Genomic DNA, 23,709 nt, shown 5'->3' on the forward strand with positions numbered 1-23,709 from the left:
TGGATTATTGTTCTTATGTCTTTGAATTCTAACTCAGTCATCCCTGTACATCTGTTCCTCGTGGGATTTGTTGCTGGCAATAGTGACTCATTCAGAAGAAACTGTAATATTTGTTCAGTGAACACTAGACAGAAAAATGATATACACTGAGACAACACTTTCTTAAACACTGTGCAGAAAGATATGCACTATTCAGCATGTTTCATTTTCTGTAGGTTTCCAACAGAACTGAAAAAACTAAGTGATAAACCCCAAGTATTCAAATCCAGGCTGACAGATTTCCATGTGATAGACTACTCCTATTCTGTACAAGTTTTCCTCCGAGTAGCTGGGAACTTTTTCTGTAATTTGTTACTTTTTCATATGCTCTCTCATACTTTTTTATATTTGTTAATTGTTTGATTCTTTTGTTTATAAATTTTGTAATCAGCACTCTGTGATCTATGTTCTGGCTTGTTCCATGACTGAATAACTTTGGCTAATGTGATCCCACAAACATGATAAATAAACAAGTTTTAAAAAATTGAATGATGTTTGTTAGTGATACCTCATTATAATTATGTTGTGATTTGTGACATTGGAATATATATACTGTTCTTGTAAGAAATAGAAATTGCAAGTGCATTAAACAAGAAAAATAAAGGAATGTAGGGAGCTGTGTTATTTCAAATAACTTATACAATTCTGTAATTCTTTATCATGGCTTTTTTAAAATCATACCTCTGACATGCTTTTTGCCATACATCAGAAAATCTCTTCGGAGGGGTTCATCCCATGATTCCTGGTCATCATCAAACAGATCTTCTCTGGGAAGGAAAATCAATCTTATTAATCATCAGTGAGCATAATTGACCAATGATACTGCAAAATTTATGCAATAAATTGCATGATGTAGTATATTATATATTATTCATATTGTGTATTAGTTACTATTTATTCTAATGAAAGAACAAAGCAGAAGGAAATATAGTTAGCTTGCTTTGCAGTTATTGCAACTTGTATTTTTATCAGCAAAGGAAGCTTGTTTCTTTAATGTGATTTTTGCCATGGCTGATATTAAGTTATGTGAATTGTAACCCAAGGGCCAAATCAGTTTAACTGTTCTGTTCATAATTAGAGATCAATCCGAATAACCTTTATAATGTTCTTTGAATAGCACTTGAATCTACCTTCAATTTCTTTTCATTCCAAAGGAATATTCCTATCACTCTGTATGTCTAAGAATGTTATGACATATTTATAAACTTCTGCCAGCCATGACAATGCATACATAAATTGTTTGAGTACAGAATTTTTGTTTAAGACTGTTAATATGAAATAGAACATATTATTTGTTCTTAATAAATAACCATAAAAATTTGTATCAGTTTCAAACTAAAATTTGCATTAGAAATTTCAAGAAACAAGAACACATATAAAAGAATGGGTTTTCTGAGTTGGCATATCAACAATATTAAGAAAAAGATAGAGTGCTTGCTACAATCATCATGTGAAATTTTACTTCCAAGATAGAAAAAATGCTTCACTTTCATCTATTTTGTTACCTGGTGGTCTGCAATTTTGATGTTAAGTTTGCTAATCTCATTTCTGACACTTTACATTAATTTCATCTCTTTTTTATTTATTCTTGATACACATTCTGTCCCCATTAGATATTTTATTCCATTCAGTTCCTGTAACTTTTCCTTAATTTCATTGAGAAAGCAATGCCACCAGTAAATCTTTATTGATATCCTTTTACTTTGAATTTTAATCCCACTCCTGAAACTTTCTTTTATTTCTGTCATTACTTTTTTAATGTAGAGATCAAACAATTGGGGGGAAAGACTGTATCCCTGTGTTACACCCATTTTAATCTGAGTACTTTGTTCTTGATCTCCCTTCTTGTTGTTCCCTCCTCTTGTTGTACATTACCCACCTCTCTAGAACTTATACTAATTTTTCTGAGTATTTCAAACGCCTTGCACCATTTTATGTTGTCAAACACTTTTTCTAGGTTGACAAATCCTACAAGTGTGTCTTGATTTTTTGCAAGTTTAGCTCACATTGTCAAGTTCAGCAGCATAACTGACTACCTTGTGCCTTACCTTCCCTAAAACCAAACTGATAGTCATCCAACAAATCATCAGTTTTCTTTTCCTTTCTTGTGTGTATCATTCTTGTCAGCACCTTGGAGATATGAGCTGCTAAATTGATGGTGTTCTATTTCTCACATTTACCTGCCTTTACTATCTTTCAGACTATATGGATGATATTTTTCTGAAAATCTGATGGTATGTCTCCAGTTTCAATGGTTCTACATATTGACTTCAATAGTCCTCTGGTTACAGCTTTCTCCAATGATTGTAGAAATTCCAAAGGGCTGTGACCTATGAATTCTGCTTATTTGACTGCACGCCTTCCAAAGCTCTTTCAAACTCTGACTGTATTATTGGATCCCCTATGTCCTCAAATCAAGTACAATTTCTTCTTCTACCAGATCAGCAGGCTGCTCCTCCCCCTTGTAGAGGACTTCAGTATATTATTTCCATGCATCCATTTGCTCCTTTGCATTCAACTGTGAAATTCCATCTGCCCTCTCAATGTTAACACCTTTGGTTTTAATTTCATGAATGGTTTCTTTGATTTTTCCATATTATGAATCTGTCCTACTGACAATCATTTCTTTTGATTTCTTCACATTTCTTCCTACAGTCATTTCACTTTATCTTTGCTGCACTTTCTACTGTTTTCATTTCTAAATGTTTAGTATTTGTTTAGTATTTGTGTATTCTGTCTTTTTCCTGAACATGTTTGTGCTCCCATCTTTCACCAGTCAGTTGAAGTGTTTCTTCTGTTAGCCAAGGTTTCTTTGCAGTTCTCTTACTTGTGCATATATTTTTCTGACCATCTTGTTCTGTTTTAGAAATGTCCATTCCTCTTCAACTGAATTGGTTCAAATGGCTCTGAGCACTATGGGACTTAACTGCTGTGGTCATCACTCCCCTAGAACTTAAAACTACTTAAACCTAACTAACCTAAGGACATCATACACATCCATGCCCGAGGCAGGATTATAACTTGTGACCGTAGGGTTCGTGCAGATCCAGACTCAACTGAATTGCCTGCTTTGATATTATCGTAGTGTCTACTGTCTGTGAGAACTTCAAACACCTTTTCTTGTTCCTCAGTGCTTTGGTATTTTTATTGATTGGATTCACTGATTTTTGACTGGCCCAGTTATATTGTGGAGCACAAATTGTACAATTGATAATGGACAAGTCAAAGAAAAGTTGAAGTTAAACATAATCTTAGCAACTAGTAGCAAATTAAAATTATGTACATATTCTTCTGGTACAGTAGTTGCGTACATTTTTGTTTTGTAGTAGTTTGCCTGTTTTCAAGAGATAGACTCTAGTGAACAAAATAGTTTCATAAATGAACAAGCTTGGAACGTTTGGTTTAACAAGCTCAGTAAAATGAGATTTACAGGGCTTCCTTTTTTTTAAGGTCACAAATTATTCTTAGAACTCTTTTTTTGTGTTCTAAAACCTTTAAGTTGTGTGGTGAGTGTCCCTGGAAAATGCCCCTTATCGAACGAGTGAGTGGAAATGTAAATAATATCCCTGCAGTACTGTTGTTTTGCTTGTTGTAGACTTTAATGTTCTTGGACCATAGCACACAGATGAGAGTTTCCTAGACAAGTTATTTATGTGTGTGTCCCAGTTTAAGTCTTTCTGAACCCACAAACCCAAAAATTTTGTGACACTTACATTTTATAGGGGCTAATTTTTTAATTGTGCTTGAGTAGACATTTGGTTCAACGGAGGAAATAAACTTGAGACACACAGTTTTTCAATATTTAAAATGAGTTTCTTTCTTGTGAACCACTCAGGAAGTCTTTTCATAGAACTTCCTGCTGTTGACTGCAAGGCTTCTGGGCCAGATTCAGTAAGCAAATTTGCTAGTGTCATTGGCAAATAAGGTAGTTTTTTGGGGACCAGATATTCAACAAAATCATCCACATACACTCCTGGAAATGGAAGAAAGAACACATTGACACCGGTGTGTCAGACCCACCATACTTGCTTCGGACACTGCGAGAGGGCTGTACAAGCAATGATCACACGCACGGCACAGCGGACACACCAGGAACCGCGGTGTTAGCCGTCGAATGGCACTAGCTGCGCAGCATTTGTGCACCGCCGCCGTCAGTGTCAGCCAGTTTGCCGTGGCATATGGAGCTCCATCGCAGTCTTTAACACTGGTAGCATGCCGCGACAGCGTGGACGTGAACCGTATGTGCAGTTGACGGACTTTGAGCGAGGGCGTATAGTGGGCATGCGGGAGGCCGGGTGGACGTACCGCCGAATTGCTCAACACGTGGGGCGTGAGGTCTCCACAGTACATCGATGTTGTCGCCAGTGGTCGGCGGAAGGTGCACGTGCCCGTCGACCTGGGACCAGACCGCAGCGACGCACGGATGCACACCAAGACCGTAGGATCCTACGCAGTGCCATAGGGGACCGCACCGCCACTTCCCAGCAAATTAGGGACACTGTTGCTCCTGGGGTATCGGCGAGGACCATTCACAGCCGTCTCCATGAAGCTGGGCTACGGTCCCACACACCGTTAGGCCATCTTCCACTCACGCCCCAGCATCGTGCAGCCCGCCTCCAGTGGTGTCGCGACAGGCGTGAATGGAGGGACGAATGGAGACGTGTCGTCTTCAGCGATGAGAGTCGCTTCTGCCTTGGTGCCAATGATGGTCATATGCGTGTTTGGCGCCGTGCAGGTGAGCGCCACAATCAGGACTGCATACGACTGAGGCACACAGGGCCAACACCCGGCATCATGGTGTGGGGAGCGATCTCCTACACTGGCCGTACACCTCTGGTGATCGTCGAGGGGACACTGAATAGTGCCCGGTACATCCAAACCGTCATCGAACCCATCGTTTTACCATTCCTAGACCGGCAAGGGAACTTGCTGTTCCAACAGGACAATGCACGTCCGCATGTATCCCGTGCCACCCAACGTGCTCTAGAAGGTGTAAGTCAAGTACCCTGGCCAGCAAGATCTCCGGATCTGTCCCCCGTTGAGCATGTTTGGGACTGGATGAAGCGTCGTCTCATGCGGTCTGCACGTCCAGCACGAACGCTGGTCCAACTGAGGCGCCAGGTGGAAATGGCATGGCAAGCCGTTCCACAGGACTACATCCAGCATCTCTACGATCGTCTCCATGGGAGAATAGCAGCCTGCATTGCTGCAAAAGGTGGATATACACTGTACTAGTGTCGACATTGTGCATGCTCTGTTGCCTGTGTCTATGTGCCTGCGGTTCTGTCAGTGTGATCATGTGATGTATCTGACCCCAGGAATGTGTCAATAAAGTTTCCCCTTCCTGGGACAATGAATTCACGGTGTTCTTATTTCAATTTCCAGGAGTGTAGATCAAGAAGAGCAGTGGACCTAAGATTGAGCAGTGCAGTACACCATATTTTATTGGTACTTCACTAGAAAGGAAGGAGTTGTTTCTTGTGTTGTTCTTAGTGTTGAATTTGTACTGAAGTAATACCTTCTTCCTGCAATTTTTTATGCATGAACACAATGAGCTATGTGCTATACCTCTTATTCCTCATCTTTCTGATTTTCAAAGCAGACTGTTGTGATTTAGGGCATTGAAGGCTTTTGACGGGTTTAGAAAAGTACCTGCAGCTAATTTATGTTGGTTAAGGTATTTTGAAGCACAGTCTAAGAATTAAAAAATTGCTGTCTGTCTAGATTTAGACTTTCTAAGGCCATGTTGTTGTACAGTAAGAGGTGAATATTTATTTATGAAACTAAAATACTGTCATAAAAGAGCTTTTCTAGAATTTTTGAGAAGGAATTTAGCTGTGATACAGATTGGAAGTTCGATATTTAATCAGAAGAACCCTTTTTTAGCAGCAGTGAAACTTTTGCTATTTTGAGAACATCTGAAAAGACACCAGTTTCTAGAGAGAGTTTGAAAATTTGTGCCAACAGTTTTTCTATGTGATGAGCACATGCTTTTAATATGAAATCAGGTACTTCAACAAGGCCACTTGACATTTATTGCTTAATGATGTAATTTCACTTATAATATCATTGGGATTTGTTTCATAAACATACATAGAGTCATCCACAATCACTGATTTGCTGGAGAAACTTGGGACTGGTCTTTTAGAATGTACTAGAATGAGGTCGTCAGCTAGTGAACTGAAATAGTCATTGAATTTTGTCATGGCAGCTTTTGGGTCTGTGACTTTTGAGCTTTCTTGTGTTAATGGAACATTCTTTCTTTTCTATACAAGTTTCCTTCCTTACAGCTCTCCACTTGGTTCTCATTTTGTTAGATGAGTTCCTTATCAAATTGTTATTCCAGATTTGCTATACATACACTTTACATTTGCTATACATACACTTAATCAGTCATGTATCTTAAGTGAAGTAGCATAGCAATTAAGCAATTGGATTTGTATTTGGTAAGAATAATTTCAAATCCCTGTTGAGAGATCTTAATTTAAATTTTAGACAGCTTTTCTAAATAACATCAGCTGAATGTTGTGATGCTTGATTTTAGAGAGACCATGGATGAAGTCCTGTCTTTTCCAACTCCAGTTCACTTTGTACTCCTTCTTTAATAACAATGTTGGAGTTGAGTGTTTTAAGCCTTAATCTTCCTTCTTTGAAAAGATTGTTTTTATTTATAATTTACTGCCATCAACAGTTTGTCTTTCAAATAAATGCTGTACTTATGTTTTAATGGTAAGATGATGTAATTTGATATAAAGGGAAGATGTTGTTAATGTATTTAGTTATTTGGCACGTGGTTAATATTATTCTGTGCATGCAATGCATGTAATTTTTCTGGTTTCTGTCTTCAGCCAAAGAAATTGTGTTTGTACAGCTGAAGAACACCCTCCCTCTTCACACTTTCCCACACACATATACACATATATCTGAAAAGTCCATGCAGCAAAGTGAATGAGGGCAAACGTATTAAAGAAATGATAGACATTATTTACTAATTGAGGTTTTTAAATTATACACATAGAAAATTGATTTTGATAGCTGAGTGTGCATTCCATGTACACTGACAATGTTAATAAAAATTTCTTGTGCTAGAAATGTGAGTACAAAAGAAAAGAACATGCATAAGTTGGTCATTAAGTATAATTATTTAGCAGCTTGGATCTTACATGTCTTTTGAACAATTTAATTTTTTTTGTAGAAAAAGAGTTTCAACTTAATTGATTTGTCACTGAAGAAAATTCGACAGTATTGTGAGGGCATACTAAAACATAATGCTTCTGAATTTTTTTATGTGAAGAGTCTTAAGCTTTTTAAATAAAATGAACATTATTAGCATTTCACATCTTTAATCTTCACGTCCACATATTTATTTCTCAACACATTTCAGCCTCTGAGAGACCAGTTTGTTGATACTGTCACTGTAGAATGTTTGACTTTGTTGACAGAGCCACAAGCCTCACCTCTGTCTGCAATACTTCATCTCTATCAAAGTGAAGTCATCAGAGGTGTTCTTTAAGTTTTGGAAACAGATGAAAATTGGATGAGACTAAGTTGGGACTGTACGAAAGATAATTGATGACAGTGAACCCACAATGTTGGATTGCTGCAGATTTCACAGCAGTCATGTGTGGTCTGACACTGTAATGCTGACTCGATGTGAGGATGAATGCTTTGAATTTGAAACTAGATTACAGCCTTCTGTTTCTCATGCACCAACATAACTATGTTATACACCACCATGTTACACGTTGCCGTTTGGAGCCTGCTAGTGGCAGATGGCTGCAGATGTGAAGACACAAAGCATGAAGATGTAGAATGTTAATAAGACTTGTTTTATTTAAAAAGCTTACATGATACTGGACAGTGCTGATTTTGCCAGGTGGGCTAGGTTGTGGTGGGGTTTGTGGTGGGTAGGGTGGATAGCGGGACAGAGAGGTGGGAGGCAGAGAGAGGGACTGGAGGTCAGTGGCGAGCCACTAGGAGAGAGATAGTCACTTTGCTGGCTAGAAATGCTGGACGGAGGGGTGGCAGGTACATGGGCTAGGCATATGACACACAGTTGCCAAAGCCAGTGGAGTGCAGCACATACTGAAGGTGACAAGGAAACATAAATTGGAAGTGCTAACAGGGCAGAGGAAGGGGAAACTGTTGGGAGGAGAGTGTGGAGGCAGTGGATTACTGGAGACTGGGGCTAGGAGAATTATGGCAGCAAAGGATGTCCAAGACTCAATCTCCTATGACTCACTGTCCTCATATCCTCCACCTACCAGTTCCCCTTCATCCATTATGTCACATATTCAAAGAAGAAAGTTTAGGGCTTAAAACACACAAAACCAACATTGTTATTAAAGAAGGAGCAGAAAGTGAACTGGAGATGGATGAGACAGGCCATGAGCCATGGTCTCTTTAAACACAAGCATCCTAGTATTCAGTTGAGTTATTTTGAAAAATATGTCTAAAGCTTAAATGAGATGTCTCTACAGGGATTTGAAGTGTGTTCTTCCGAAATACACATAAAAAATTTGGATGCATTACTTTTTACCAAGCCCTCATTATACCACATGTTATTCAAATTTCGAAGTTAGTAGTGGTTGTTGCACTTAAATCATTAACTGATTTTGTACCACAAACAGGACTACAGCAACTCCTGCATCTAACTACTGATAATTTACATACCTCATTGGGGCAGCTGGATCACACATGAATGATGTATCAAAGAAATTGAGATCAGCCAGACGGAAAGGCAGTTTCCATACAGTAGGCTGAGGTTTGCCAAGTTCAATAGTTGCTCTGCTTCCTGGATCTATATGATTCAGTTGCACAGACAGTGCTGTGTTGGCAATTGTACTCATTGCATTTTGATTGTACAGGTGGACCTTAAAGAAAAAAAAATCTTTCTTAAAGACAATTTCATAGGCTCAAGGAAGGGGGAAAACTAGTAACCAATAATTGTTCGATAGGCACACACAAAAAGGAAGAAACTTGATATCTTTTAGGGAAATCTACACACACACACTCACACACACACACACACACACACACACACACACACACACACACACACATACATGACTGTCCATACATGGTGCTGGCTAGATGAGCAGTGCCAATGCTGCATTTTGGCAGGTGGACAAGGTTGTGGTGGGAGCTGTGCTGGATGGGGTGAGTAGAGGGAGAAAGAGATGGGGGACAGGAAGAGGGACTGGGATGAGTGACTAGTGGCTAGAAGGGAGAAGTGAGTTTGCCAGTTAGGAATGTAGGAGGGAGGGATGCCAAGTACATGGGTTAGGTGTAGGATGCATGGTTTCTGGAGCCTGTGTAGTGCAGTGTATGCTGAAGGTGATGTGGGGACATAAATTGGGGAGGGTGGTAGGTCACAGGAAAGAAAAACTGCTGGGTGAAGTTTTTAGGGACAGTAGGCTACTGGAGATTGAGGCCAGCATAATTATGGCAGCAGAGGATGCCCAGGGCTCAATCTCCTGTAACATACTGTCATCACATCCTCCGCCCAACAGTTTCTCCTTCCTCCATCCTGTCACATGCTCCAAATTCATGTCTCCACATCATCTTCAGTGTGCACCACCCCCTACTGCCCTGGCAACCATGCATCATGTCTCTTGCCCTTGCATTTGCCACCCTTCCCTCCCAAGTTTACTATCTGGCAATCTGGCTGGCCACCTCCCACCAAGCTACTAGCCACCCACCCTTAATCCCTCTCTTTGTCTATCACTTCTCTCTCCAATTAACCATCACATCCTACACAATCCACTCCAAAATCTAATCCACATGCCAAAATGCAGCACTGGCATAGTCTACATCTACATTTATACTCTGCAAGCCACCCAACGGTGTGTGACGGAGGGCACTTTACGTGCCACTGTCATTACCTCCCTTTTCTGTTCCAGTTGCGTATGATTCGCGGGAAGAACGACTGTCTGAAAGCCTCCGTGCGCGCTCAAATCTCTCTAATTTTACATTCATGATCTCCTCGGGAGGTATAAGTAGGGGGAAGCAATATATTCGATACCTCATCCAGAAACGCAGCCTCTCGAAACCTGGAGAGCAAGCTACACCACGATGCAGAGCGCCTCTCTTGCAGAGTCTGCCACTTGAGTTTACTAAACATCTCCGTAACCCTATCACGGTTACCAAAGAACCGTGTGACGAAATGCGCCACTCTTCTTTGGATCTTCTCTATCTCCTCCGTCAACTCGATCTGGTACAGATCCCACACTGATGAGCAATACTCAAGTGTAGGTGGAACGAGTGTTTTGTAAGCCACCTCCTTTGTTGATGGACTACATTTTCTAAGGACTCTCCCAATGAATCTCAACCTGGTACCCTCATTACCAACAATTAATTTTATATGATCATTCCACTTCAAATCATTTCACACGCATACTCCCAGATATTTTACAGAAGTAACTGCTACCAGTGTTTGTTCCGCTATCATATAATCATACAATAAAGGATCCTTCTTTCTATGTATTCGCAATAAATTACATTTGTCTATGTTAAGGGACAGTTGCCACTCCCTGCACCAAGTGCCTATCCACTGCAGATCTTCCTGCATTTCGCTACAATTTTCTAATGCTGCAACTTCTCTGTATACTACAGCATCATCCACGAAAAGCCACATGGAACTTCCGACATTATCTACTAAGTCATTTATATACATTGTGAAAAGCAATGGTCCCATAACACTCCCCTGTGGCACGCCAGAGGTTACTTTAACGTCTGTAGACGTCTCTCCATTGATAACAACATGCTGTGTTCTGTTTGCTGAAAACTCTTCAATCCAGTCACACAGCTGGTCTGATTTTCCGTAGGCTCTTACTTTGTTTATCAGGTGACAGTGCGGAACTGTATCGAACACCTTCCAGAAATCAGGGAAAATAGCATCTACCTGGGAGCCTGTATGTAATATTTTCTGGGTCTCATGAACAAATAAAGCGAGTTGGGTCTCACATGATCACTGTTTCCGGAATCCATGTTGATTCCTACAGAGTAGATTCTGGGTTTCCAAAAATGACATGATACGCGAACAAAACACATGTTCTAAAATTCTACAACAAATCGACGTCAGAGATAGAGGTCTATAGTTTTGCGCATCTGCTCGATGACCCTTCTTGAAGACTGGGACTACCTGTGCTCTGTTCCAATCATTTGGAACCTTCCATTCCTCTAGAGACTTGCGGTACATGGCTGTTGGAAGGGGGGCAAGTTCTTTCGCGTACTCTGTGTAGAATCAAACTGGTATCCCGTCAGGTCCAGTGGACTTTCCTGTGTTGAGTGATTCCAGTTGCTTTTCCATTCCTTGGACACTTATTTTGATGTCAGCCATTTTTCTGTTTGTGCGAGGATTTAAAGAAGGAACTGCAGTGCAGTCTTCCTCTGTGAAACAGCTTTGGAAAAAGGGGTTTAGTATTTCACCTTTACATGTGTCATACTCTGTTTCAATGCCATCATCGTCCCAGAGTGTCTGGATATGCTGTTTCGAGCCACTTACTGATTTAATGTAAGACCAGAACTTCCTAGGATTTTCTGTCAAGTCGGTACATAGAATTGTACTTTCGAATTCACTGAACGATTCATGCATAGCCCTCCTTACGCTAACTTTGACATTGTTTAGGTTCTGTTTGTCTGAGAGGTTTTGGCTGCATTTAAACTTGGAGTGAAGCTCTCCTTGCTTTCACAGTAGGTTTCTAACTTGGTTGTTGAACCACGGTGGGTTTTTCCCATCCCTCACAGTTTTACTTGGCACGTACCTGTCTAAAACGCATTTTACAATTGCCTTAAACTTTTTCCATAAACACTCAACATTGTCAGTGTCAGAACAGAAATTTTCATTTTGATCTGTTAGGTAGTCTGAAATCTGCCTTCTATTACTCTTGCTAAACAGATAAACCTTCCTCCCTATTTGTTTATATTCCTATTAACTTCCATATTCATGGATGCTGCAATGACCTTATGATCACTGATATCCTGTTCTGCACTTACAGAATCGAAAAGTTTGGGTCTGTTTGTTATCAGTAGGTCTAAGATGTTATCTCCACGAGTTGGTTCTCTGTTTAATTGCTTGAGGTAATTTTCGGATAGTGCAGTCAGTATAATGTCACTCTATGCTCTGTCCCTACCACCCATCCTAAACATCTGAGTGTCCCAGTCTATATCTTGTAAATTGAAATCTCCACCTAAGACTATAATATGCTGAGAAAATTTTATGTGAAATGTATTCCAAATTTTCTCTCAGTTGTTCTGCCACTAATGCTGCTGAGTCAGGAGGTCAGTAAAAGGAGCCAATTATCAGCTTAGCTCGGTTGTTGAGTGAACCTCCACCCATAATATTTCACAGGAACTATCCACTTCTACTTCACTACTGGATAAACTACTACTAACAGCGACAAACACGCCACCACCGGTTGCTTGCAATCCATCCTTTCTAAACACCGTCTGTGCCTTTGTAAAAATTTCAGCTGAATTTATCTCTGGCTTCAGCCAACTTTCTGTACCTATAATGATTTCAGCTTCGGTGCTTTCTATGAGCACTTGAAGTTCCAGTACTTTACCAATGCAGCTTTGACAGTTTACAATTACAATACCGATTGCTGCTTGGTCTCCGCATGTTCTGACTTTGCCCCACACCCTTTGAGGCTGTTGCCCTTTCTGTACTTGCCCGAGGCCATCTAACCTAAAAAACTGCCCAGTCCACGCCACACAACCCCTGCTACCCGTGTAGCCGTTTGCTGCATGTAGTGGACTCCGGACCTATCCAGCGGAACCCGAAACCCCACCACCCTAAGGCGCAAGTCAAGGAATCTGCAGCCCACACAGTCGCAGAACCATCTCAGCCTCTGATTCAGACCCTCCACTCGGCTCTGTACCAAAGGTCTGCAGTCAGTCTTGTCAACGATGCTGCAGATGGTGAGCTCTGCTTTCATCCCGCTAGCGAGACTGGCAGTCTTCACCAAATCAGATAGCCGCCGGAAGCCAGAGAGGATTTCCTCCGACCCATAGTGACACACATCATTGGTGCCGACATGAGCAACCACCTGCAGATGGGTGCACCCTGTACCCTTCATGGCATCCAGAAGGACCCTTTCCACATCTGGAATGACTCCCCCCAGTATGCACACAGAGTGCACTTTGGTTTTCTTCCCCTCTCTTGCTGCCATATCCCTAAGGAGCCCCATTACGCGCCTGACGTTGGAGCTCCCAACTACCAGTAAGCCCACCCTCTGCGCCTTTTCGGATCTTGCAGACTGAGGGGCAACCTCTGGAACAGGACAAGCAGCCATCTCTGGCCGAAGATCAGTATCAGCCGGAGTAAGAGCCTGAAACCGGTTTGTCAGACAAACTGGAGAGGCCTTCCGTTCAGCCCTGCAGAATGTCTTTCATCCCCTGCCACACATAAAGACGACCTCCCACTCTACCACAGGTGAGGGATCAGCCTCAATGCGGGCAGTATCCCGGGCAGCCACAGCCGTAGTTCGATCGGGGGATGAATGGGATGAGCTGGCCGTCCCCGACAAACCCCCATCCAGACCCCCACAGTGATGCCCATTGGCAACAGCCTCAAGCTGTGTGACTGAAGCCAACACTGCCTGAAGCTGGGAGCGAAGGGATGCCAACTCAGCCTGCATCCGAACACAGCAGTTGCAGTCCCTAGTCATACTAAAAACTGTTGTGCAAAGAAGGTCTGAATTAATCTACAGAGATCACAAACAAATCGACACAAAATTTAAATGGTTATTAAAATACAAGATTGCCTAGTAAATGCAGTAATGCTGCTACTTGCGCATTGCTGACACAGCTTGGCGCTGGAAGGAGACTACGCGATTTTACACTATTCAGGTACTAAAACGCAATGCTACAACTCTCAAATACTATAATATGACCGAAATTTATGAATTAAAAACACACAAAGAAATTAAGAATTAAACTATGTAACAAATGAGTGAGCTAGGAGTATACGACTTGCTGCTGCAGCTGCTTATCCAATGGCGGCAGGGAGCACACTGGCTGTGACCAACCGACACTGGCCGTTCAAAACAAAAACAGAAGACAAACAACTACGCGAATATACACTATTCAGGTACTAAAACGTGATGCTACAACTCAAAAATACTATAATATGCTCGAAATTTATGAATTAAACAATGCAAGTACAAAAAACACACAAAGAAATTAAGAATTAAACTATGTAACAAATGAGTGAGCTAGGAGTATACGACTTGCCGCTGCAGCTGCTTATCCAATGGCGGCAGGGAGCACACTCCCATTTGGCACCATGTAGAGATATAGGTGTGCATATGCATCTGTTTTTTCTGCATGTATTTTACTCTAGCCTGAAAAAGGTAGCATGTTTCCTACTTTTTGTGTGTGCCTACCGAGAACTAAATGCTTCTTCTTTTTGGTGAGTGGTCTCCTTGTATCTAAATGTATTTGTATTCCATTTGAGCTTCCCCACAACATTTAACTGATAATTATAAATGGCAATGATAAATTGAAATGTGTAGTTTCATTTGTGGATGACAAGTCATACATTGCATTCTATATAGGGTGAGCAGCATCAGAAGTTTGTTTGGCTGCTAAATTCATCAGCTTGATAATACTGATAATAATAATAATAATACAGGACACACATACTACAGTATTTTGGTCATCTGCCTGTAAGCTGCACGGCTGTGCTTAGTGTCAATGCTCAGCCACTATATTGCATTTTAATTCTTGTGGAAAGTTGGAAAATTTAATGAATGTCAAACACTGACTAAAATACACTCCTGGAAATTGAAATAAGAACACCGTGAATTCATTGTCCCAGGAAGGGGAAACTTTATTGACACATTCCTGGGGTCAGATACATCACATGATCACACTGACAGAACCACAGGCACATAGACACAGGCAACAGAGCATGCACAATGTCGGCACTAGTACAGTGTATATCCACCTTTCGCAGCAATGCAGGCTGCTATTCTCCCATGGAGACGATCGTAGAGATGCTGGATGTAGTCCTGTGGAACGACTTGCCATGCTATTTCCACCTGGCGCCTCAGTTGGACCAGCGTTCGTGCTGGAAGTGCAGACCGCGTGAGACGACGCTTCATCCAGTCCCAAACATGCTCAATGGGGGACAGATCCGGAGATCTTGCTGGCCAGGGTACTTGACTTACACATTCTAGAGCACGTTGGGTGGCACGGGATACATGCAGACGTGCATTGTCCTGTTGGAACAGCAAGTTCCCTTGCCGGTCTAGGAATGGTAGAACGATGGGTTCGATGACGGTTTGGATGTACCGTGCACTATTCAGTGTCCCCTCGACGATCACCAGAGGTGTACGGCCAGTGTAGGAGATCGCCTCCCACACCATGATGCCGGGTGTTGGCCCTGTGTGCCTCGGTCGTATGCAGTCCTGATTGTGGCGCTCACCTGCACGGCGCCAAACACGCATACGACCATCATTGGCACCAAGGCAGAAACGACTCTCATCGCTGAAGACGACACGTCTCCATTCGTCCCTCCATTCATGCCTGTCGCGACACCACTGGAGGCGGGCTGCATGATGTTGGTGCGTGAGAGGAAGACGGCCTAACGGTGTGCGGGACCGTAGCCCAGCTTCATGGAGATGGTTGCGAATGGTCCTCGCCGATACCCCAGGAGCAACAGTGTCCCTAATTTGCTGGGAAGTGGCGGTGCGGTCCCCTACGGCACTGCGTAGGATCCTACGGTCTTAGTGTGCATCCGTGCGTCGCTGCGGTCCGGTCCCAGGTCGACGGGCACGTGCACCTTCCGCCGACCACTGGCGACAACATCGATGTACTGTGGAGACCTCACGCCCCACGTGTTGAGCAATTCGGCGGTACGTCCACCCAGCCTCCCGCATGCCCACTATACGCCCTCGCTCAAAGTCCGTCAACTGCACATACGGTTCACGTCCACGCTTTCGCGGCATGCTATCAGTGTTAAAGACTGCGATGGAGCTCCGTATGCCATGGCAAACTGGCTGACACTGATGGCGGCGGTGCACAAATGCTGCGCAGCTAACGCCATTTGATGGCCAACACCGCGGTTCCTGGTGTGCCCGCTATGCCGTGCGTGTGATCATTGCTTGTACAGCGCTCTCGCAGTGTCCGGAGCAAGTATGGTGGGTCTGACACAGCGGTGTCAATGTGTTCTTTTTTCCATTTCCAGGAGTGTACATCAATACTTGTTTTTCTTTTCTTGATTTCATATTTTGTACCGGGGCTAAAGTCTTTTATGGCAGTTGCCTCTGGCTTTTACTGGGATCATGGAATCCCCTGCACCTTCAAATGTGTCTGATCTGGTTGATACATTATTATACAAGTATGAACGGCAGACTAAAATGGGGCTGACAATCTTTAGATGGAAGTTTAATGTGAGAACTGACCACTGATTTTGGGAACAGAAACTCATCATTTACAACAAATTCTCAAAACTGATTCAAGTCCTCTCATTTTGAAGCAAGTCAAGGGCTTAAACTATAAACTCAGGCAATGGACCAATTACAGTTTCAAAAACACCTGTCATTTCCTAGGCAGTATACATGATGCCAATTTGGATGTAATTAGAGGCAGTTTAAGATTCCTGATAATAGTCTTGTCATGAACACTGGTTGAATAATACAGAATTGGTAATAGTTTATATGTATTGTTTTCTAAATTGTTGTTTATCAAGTACATGGATGCTGCAGAGTGCCACACATCCAAAATTGTCAGCTCACATAATTATTCTGCAATTGTATCAAATGCATATTTCCTGGTCTCTTATGTTGGGTAGAGAATTGCAGGGATTGGCTAGGTGTTCGCTAAATACAGGAAGTGAATACCCAGGTGGCAATGCATGTGCAGTAAGCACACTGGAGGAGAGGGTGGGGGTTTGAGAGTGTTATAGAAGCCACGTTTTAGGCCCAATGATGAAGTGTAAGTCATGTTCATAGTGAGAAGTAGTGCATCACCCACATTACTTACACAGGGAAACATTTGTCCATCCAGGACAGAAAGTAGTATGGGTGGATGTCACACACACACACACACACACACACACACACACACACACACACACACACAGTCACACTTACTCTTACACAATGCACACAAAATTTGACGGTCATATGTCAGTAAATAAATGAACTTTTTTTCCCTCTTCAGCTATAAAAGAGGTTAAGAGGGATGTCTCAAAAGTTCTTGATCTTACCCAGAGATTGTAACACAATTTACATGAAGGACATCCAAAAAGTGAAATTGCTAATGCTCTAGGGATATTGAAGGAACATGTTGGTCATATAATGTGCAAAGAATTGATTATGAGAAAGCTTTGCCCAAGATGGGTGCCACATGCACTCATTATGGATCACTTTCTGAAAAGTGCTTAGTGCATTCTAAGAAAAATAGAAGTGACCTTTTGCATCAAAACATGACAGTACATGAAACATGGATTCACCAATACCTGCTCAAATCGAAACAGTAATCTATGCAGTGGATAGAAGCTGGTTCTTCAGCTCCAAAGGAGGAAAGGATGATACAATTAGTGGAAAGGACCATAGTGTTGGTGTTTTGGGATGCAGAAGGAATTTTGTTGATTGATTATCTTGAAATAGATAAAACCATAACTGGAAAATACCACTTTCAACTTCTAATGCTGCTGTAATCTGCCAAATGATTCCTTGGAAAGGTGTTTGTCCTCTTGTGTGTTTATGTCTGCTTTTGTGTATGACAGTGATGTCATACTCATGAAACCTCAGTGAACACAGTGAATCCTTCAGGCTGGTCAACCACCATAGAGAACAGAGGTCCATCACAGTGGTGAATGGTTTGCCAGATAAATATAGTCAGAACTTGTTGATGACTTGAAGACCTGCAAGGCTTTCTTTGTCAGTTGTATAGTAGTTCAGCTGAAATTTGGAGAGAACTCTAGAACCATAAGCTATCACCTTTTCAGTACCTTTCTGAATTGCACCTATACTGTAACCATTAGTACTGGAGTCATGTTCTGTATCAGAATTCTTGCCATACAATGCTAGGATTGGAGAAGGTGTTAGTACCTTCATAAGGACAAGAAAAGATGCAATAGTTCTTGCAGGGGATGTGCCTTGGTACAGAAGTCCTTTATGTATCCCTACTAGTGTGAGCATTTTCTGACAAAGCTCCTCGCATCGCATATATGCCAAAGAGTCAGAAAATTTGTGAATGATATCATTTCCTCTGAATCAGATCGAACTCCTTTAGAATTCACAAGATTCCCCAAGATTTTTATTTGTTGTGCAGTGAACAAGAACTTCTTTAGATTCAAGCAGGGGCCTGCTGTCTGAATGCATTTCTTCAAATGTTTTTAAAAATATGTCAATGTCATCCACACAGCAATGGCACAGTGTCCATATAATGTGTGGAAGAAGGTTGCCCAAAGACGTTTGAAGATGGCTGGAGTGTTACACAGTCCAAACAGCATAACTTTGAATGAGTAGAGGCCATAAGGAGTTATGGAGGCAGTCTTTTCCCAGTCAGCTTGTCAGCTTTGATTTTCCAGTAGTGTATCTGAGTTGAAAAATGCTTTGCTCCTTTCAAGTAGTCTAGAGTGTCATCAGTGCATGGCAATGGATAGAAACCTTTTTTCATGATTTAGATTAGCCATCAGCAGCCAATGCTGAAATGCCATTCTTCGTCACAAGGACTACAGGAGAGAACCAATAACTCTCTGAAGATTCAGTGATGTCACCTCACAGCACCTTTTTCATTTCCTCACAGACTATCTGTTGTTCAGCTTGTGACACCCTTTACAAATGCTTTCCCCAAAGTTGATGTGGTGTTTTACCAGGGGCCCCTTGGCTATTTTTTCTCAACTTCAGATCTGAAGGCATCAGAAAATTGACACAGGACAGCAAACACTCACATATGTTGCTCCTCAGTTGGATCATATCCTATGGGTAGCTTGACAGTTTTATAGACAGCTGTGTTGTCTGTAATGGTGGTGGTCTGGTTTGGTTGTCCCTAAGCACATACTTTTATGAATGTGTTGTGGCTGCTCATTAAAATTAATGATCAAAAGTTCTCCTTGAACACCTTAATGCTTATGATCATTGTTGACATGTAAATTTCTTTTGTAACCCTGGATAACTTTTTGCAACTGACAAAAGCTTCACAACTCCGCTCAGCACATTGATTGACAACGCAAACTCTTCTCAATGACAACTGCAGGAAAGTAACATCTTCAATGGCAAACAACTACACAGAGTAATCTTTGTTGTGTGTGCTTGTTGAAATAGCTTCATCAATCTGGTGCTCTGACCTTCCACAGTCTGTTTCTGGTTTTGGTGTCTGGAAGAAGTCCCATACAGTCATAACACTATGACTATTTTCTGCTAAAACAACAAATTCCTAGGGCTTTGTTCTGTTATTGCTAGTTATTTTTGCGATATGTGTTCCTTTCAGATGGATATATTTCCCATTTGCAACTTTCAGCACAATTTCTTTCATATTGCAGAACACTGTCAGCAATAAGTGTTTGACATTGCAGAAAAGGAAGCACTGAGAGAGTCAACTAGCGACCAGGAAGCTGGTCAACAGTGATGTCAATAAGGTTTCCTGACGTCTTAGTGACTGTCATTCATAAAGTATTTTCATCCGTAGCAGCCTCACCACCATAGATGGTCACCTCTCTGAGTTTTCCTCAATTCTGTTGCTATAAAAGTGGTTGGTACTTCTGTACAGTGACTGCGAATGGCTATGTCATGGTAGGGAGTGATCTTATTGTCTGTAATTGTGTGCAGTTAACTGGCATGAAAGGAACTGTTGTGAAGATTGATGTCTGGCAGAGAAGCAGTCATCATAAAGTCAATGCCTTCCTCAGGAGTGGTGAACAACATGTTCAGGGTATCTACAGTGGAAACGCAACTGCATGTTGTGCTCTGTCCTCTAAACACCTGGTTCTGTGAGTCATTATGCTTGGCAGAGAAGTTGACTGTACTGGCACAGGTAAGATTATGGGTTGTTGTCTGACAGTTATGGCATAAGTCCAAGTTGGTCGAGTTCATTCTTGCTACAGCATTCAACTGGTTGCAGAGACTGGTTATAAGGTTGACACAACACTTCTTCAACATTTTCTATTACCTCCTGATGTGTGGGTTTGACATTCATGGTTACTCTCTCCAATTCCTTACTTGGTCCAACACTTCTGGTTGCTATAAAATGTTTTATCTTTCATCTATGTTGCATATGAGAAGGCAAGATAGTGGTGGTCTTCCACTGCTATCAGAGGGGCTACATTTGGAAGCTGGTCATACTGCTTTCACCTAGTTCTTCTTCTGTAGCATTTTCTTTATGTGCTGGGATCATTTGATGAATTCCTTGGTTATTGTGACATCCTTTACAAGAAGATCTCAGCACATGTCTTCTGCAATCCCTTTAATCAAGTGTGAGATTTTGTCAGTTTCTGTCATATTCACATTCACAATGTGACATAGGACCAAGGTATTCTGTATGGAAGACTGTATCATTTCCCCATGATGTTAGCCCCTGTTCTTCAATTATTCTTCTGCAAAATGGACTTCTGCTGTTTGTCACCAAATGTTTTCTTTAGTTCAGTTTGGAATTTATCCAGTTATTGCTTCATTGGTTTGAAACAAGTGCAGGGCTGGCTGAGTCATCCAAGTAAAAGTGTACATTTGTCAAACATATCACATCATCCCTTTTATTGCATTTAGTGACTCAGCATCTCCAGAAAATGGTGTTGTATTCCTGATGTGCAGCTGACTTGTTGCTGTTTTGGAATGCATAGATGTCCTGAATATATGGACCTTGGGGATGACATACTGCTTGTATTCTTGTTCATGTCTGTATACACAATTGTTTTATGTTGCCTAGTTATAGCCCCCATGATGTAGATGTTTTGAAGCTCAAGGTTTCTCCAGCAAACAATGTCATTTGTAACTACACTCAAATTAAAATCTGAAAGCACATCACTTAGCACTAAAAGCATATCTGTCATGAATATCAATGTACAGCCAGAAAAGAACTCTCCTGGCTGGAAAGTTCTGGTATTTACATAAACATAGAATATTCCAAACTCTACAAACATGAGATATTTCAAGGACCATCCACAAATTGAAAATACTTAATAACAAATAATTGTTGGTGGTCAAGCCTGAACCAATTATCTTTAGCACATCAGTCAGTGACATTAACCAATATGCCACATTGTATGCACCATAGCATGTGGCAATGTCAATACACATCTAGTCTGTGACTCATTATATTTATTCTGGCTAAAAGTAACTTCAAGGTGAGCTAACACAGTTGACAAACTTCCAGGGTCTGAGATGACATAGGTTCTTTGAACAAAGGTATGAAGTACTGCTTCATGATGAGCTGGAGGGTGACATCTATCTGCTTGGAGATACAGAACAATATGTGCTGGCTTCCTATAAATACCATATATTACAAAATACTATCATTTGTCAGTCCTTCAGGTCCAAGTAGTACCTGTGTATAGACCATGAATATCACACTCACTTACAACAACCAAGCAACTCTGCAATTGCAGAACTTCAGCTTCATACCAGCCACCCAACAAAATACAATAAAACACATATTTTGACATGTGATTCCACTTAATAGGAGAGTGTTATTAAGATCCTATCATGATTAAATAAGTAAGTGATGTTATAACAAACAATGAAATGTAACAATAGTACGAAAAGGATAGTTGTTACCATATAGCGGAGAGGCTGAGTTGCAGATAGCCACAAAATGAGCTTTCAGCCAACAGGCTCTTTGTCAAAAAAAGACGACACACACACACACACACACACACACACACACACACACACACACACACTGATACAAGTGCAGCTCACATGCACATGACCACAGCCTCTGGCAGTGGAAGCCAGACTACAAGCAGCAGCATATGATGGGAGAAGTAACTGGGTGGGGCTAAGGGGGAGGCTGGGCTAGGAGGGGGAGAGGTAGCAGGGAGGGGTGGGGGACAGTAAGTTGTAGCTAGTGGAAGTATGCAGGGAGGAGGTAACTCCTTGTCTGCAACTAGCTGCTCTATCCTCTATCCACCTCATCCCTGCACACTTCCACTAACAGAACTTTACCATCACCCACCCCTACCCTTCTATCCCTCCCCCTCCCACTCCAGTTGTCTCCTCTTTACCCCTATCCAGTTGCCTCTGTCATCATGCACTGCTGCTCATAGTTTGACTTCAGCTGTGTGTTTGTGTGTGTACAGACAGGGTGTCTCATTTATCTCGATCTCCATAAATAACTTTTTGTCCAGAGGCTAATTACAAAATATTTCAAGCCAATGTTCTTTAGTTGTCAGGGGGACATCAATCAGCATGACTGCCTTTGTTGTAGCATTGTTTTTACAAAGATATGAACAGCATTAAGTCTTTTTTAAATGGCACCCTGTATTTTTTATTTGGTAATTCATTTCCTCTCCTAAAGACCTATTCATTGTACCATGCACTAAAACACAACATTATTAATTACATAACACAACATTGATGTTGATGCTCCCAGTGCTTAGTGCAGGTACTTGGGGTAATGGAAAACATCCATGTGCTGACATTGACAGAGGACAAATGTGAACATAAGTAGAATGCACACCCATCATTCCATCAACCATCATCAGTTGAAGAGTTCTGTGAGTAGAATGTACACCAGCAAAGAGAAGGTAGAAATGCTACTCATCTGTGGGGAATGTAAGTTAGCAGAACAGTAATTGCAATACTATTTTCTTATGTACAGGTGCATTTAGTACAGTAGTTTAGTCATTTTAAATACTGTAGTGTAGAGTAGGTATACTCTTCCTACAAACTGTATCAACATAACGTTTCTTTTATTGCTGTTTTTGAAGGTAGGTGAAATGCTAGGCAGGCAGCGGAACTGTACAGAGGGTGATATCCTGACAAGACCCACCTTCCCAATGGATACTTTCTCATCTTGTTGTGGTGCTTCAGGAAATGGGAAATTCCAACCCATGACAATGCAATCATTGTAGCACTTGCACAGACGAAGCTACCAAAGTTACTGTTCTTGCTTCTGTTGCTATGAATCCACATGTGAGCACACGACAGCCTGAACACAAAACTGGCATTCCTAAAACAAGTGTACATCATATTCTTACATGTCACTGGTTACATCCTTACCTTGTACACCTACATCAAGAATTGCATGGAATGATTTCCAGAGTCGTATACAGTTCTGTCAGTGGGCACAGCAGCAAATCCTTACCAACCCAAACCTCTTCTCCAATGTTGTATTGACCAATGAATGTTCCTCCTCCAACAAAGGACAGGTAACTGCAAGGAACATGCATCATTGTTCCAGCGACAACCCATGATGGCTTAGACAGGGGAGCATCAGTATCAACAGAGAGTTAACCTCTGGTGTGGGATGCTTGGTACTACAATTATTGGCTCTTATTTCATCAATGATAGTCTAAACGGCAAAGTGTATGCCAACTTCCTCAGACGAATTTTTCCTCATCTTTTTGATGAAGTGCCACAGAGAACCAGAATGCTTATGTGGTATCTACACGATGGATGCCCAGCACATAATGCCTTGCGTGCACATCCTGTTCTGAACCGAAGGTATCCAGCCAGATGGATTGGTCGAGGAGGTATAGTTACTTGGCCTGATAGGTCC

The 23,709-nt window shown here is 41.7% G+C and overlaps 1 protein-coding gene across 2 annotated transcripts in view; it reads right to left on the bottom strand.

Annotated features, from left to right (window-relative positions):
- Nucleotides 1-23,709, bottom strand: part of LOC126336659 (neither inactivation nor afterpotential protein C) — a 340,870-nt gene that overhangs the window by 32,677 nt on the left and 284,484 nt on the right. For both annotated transcript variants that reach the window (XM_050000600.1, XM_050000597.1), the window contains exons 23-24: nucleotides 8,713-8,912; nucleotides 721-806 (exon numbers count right to left, since the gene is read on the bottom strand). In XM_050000600.1, coding sequence (XP_049856557.1) covers nucleotides 721-806; nucleotides 8,713-8,912 — 286 coding nt within the window. The remainder of the gene's footprint in view (nucleotides 1-720; nucleotides 807-8,712; nucleotides 8,913-23,709) is intronic.

Source organism: Schistocerca gregaria, chromosome 2 (genome assembly GCF_023897955.1).
Source record: "Schistocerca gregaria isolate iqSchGreg1 chromosome 2, iqSchGreg1.2, whole genome shotgun sequence".
Taxonomy (NCBI): Eukaryota; Metazoa; Arthropoda; class Insecta; order Orthoptera; family Acrididae; genus Schistocerca; species Schistocerca gregaria.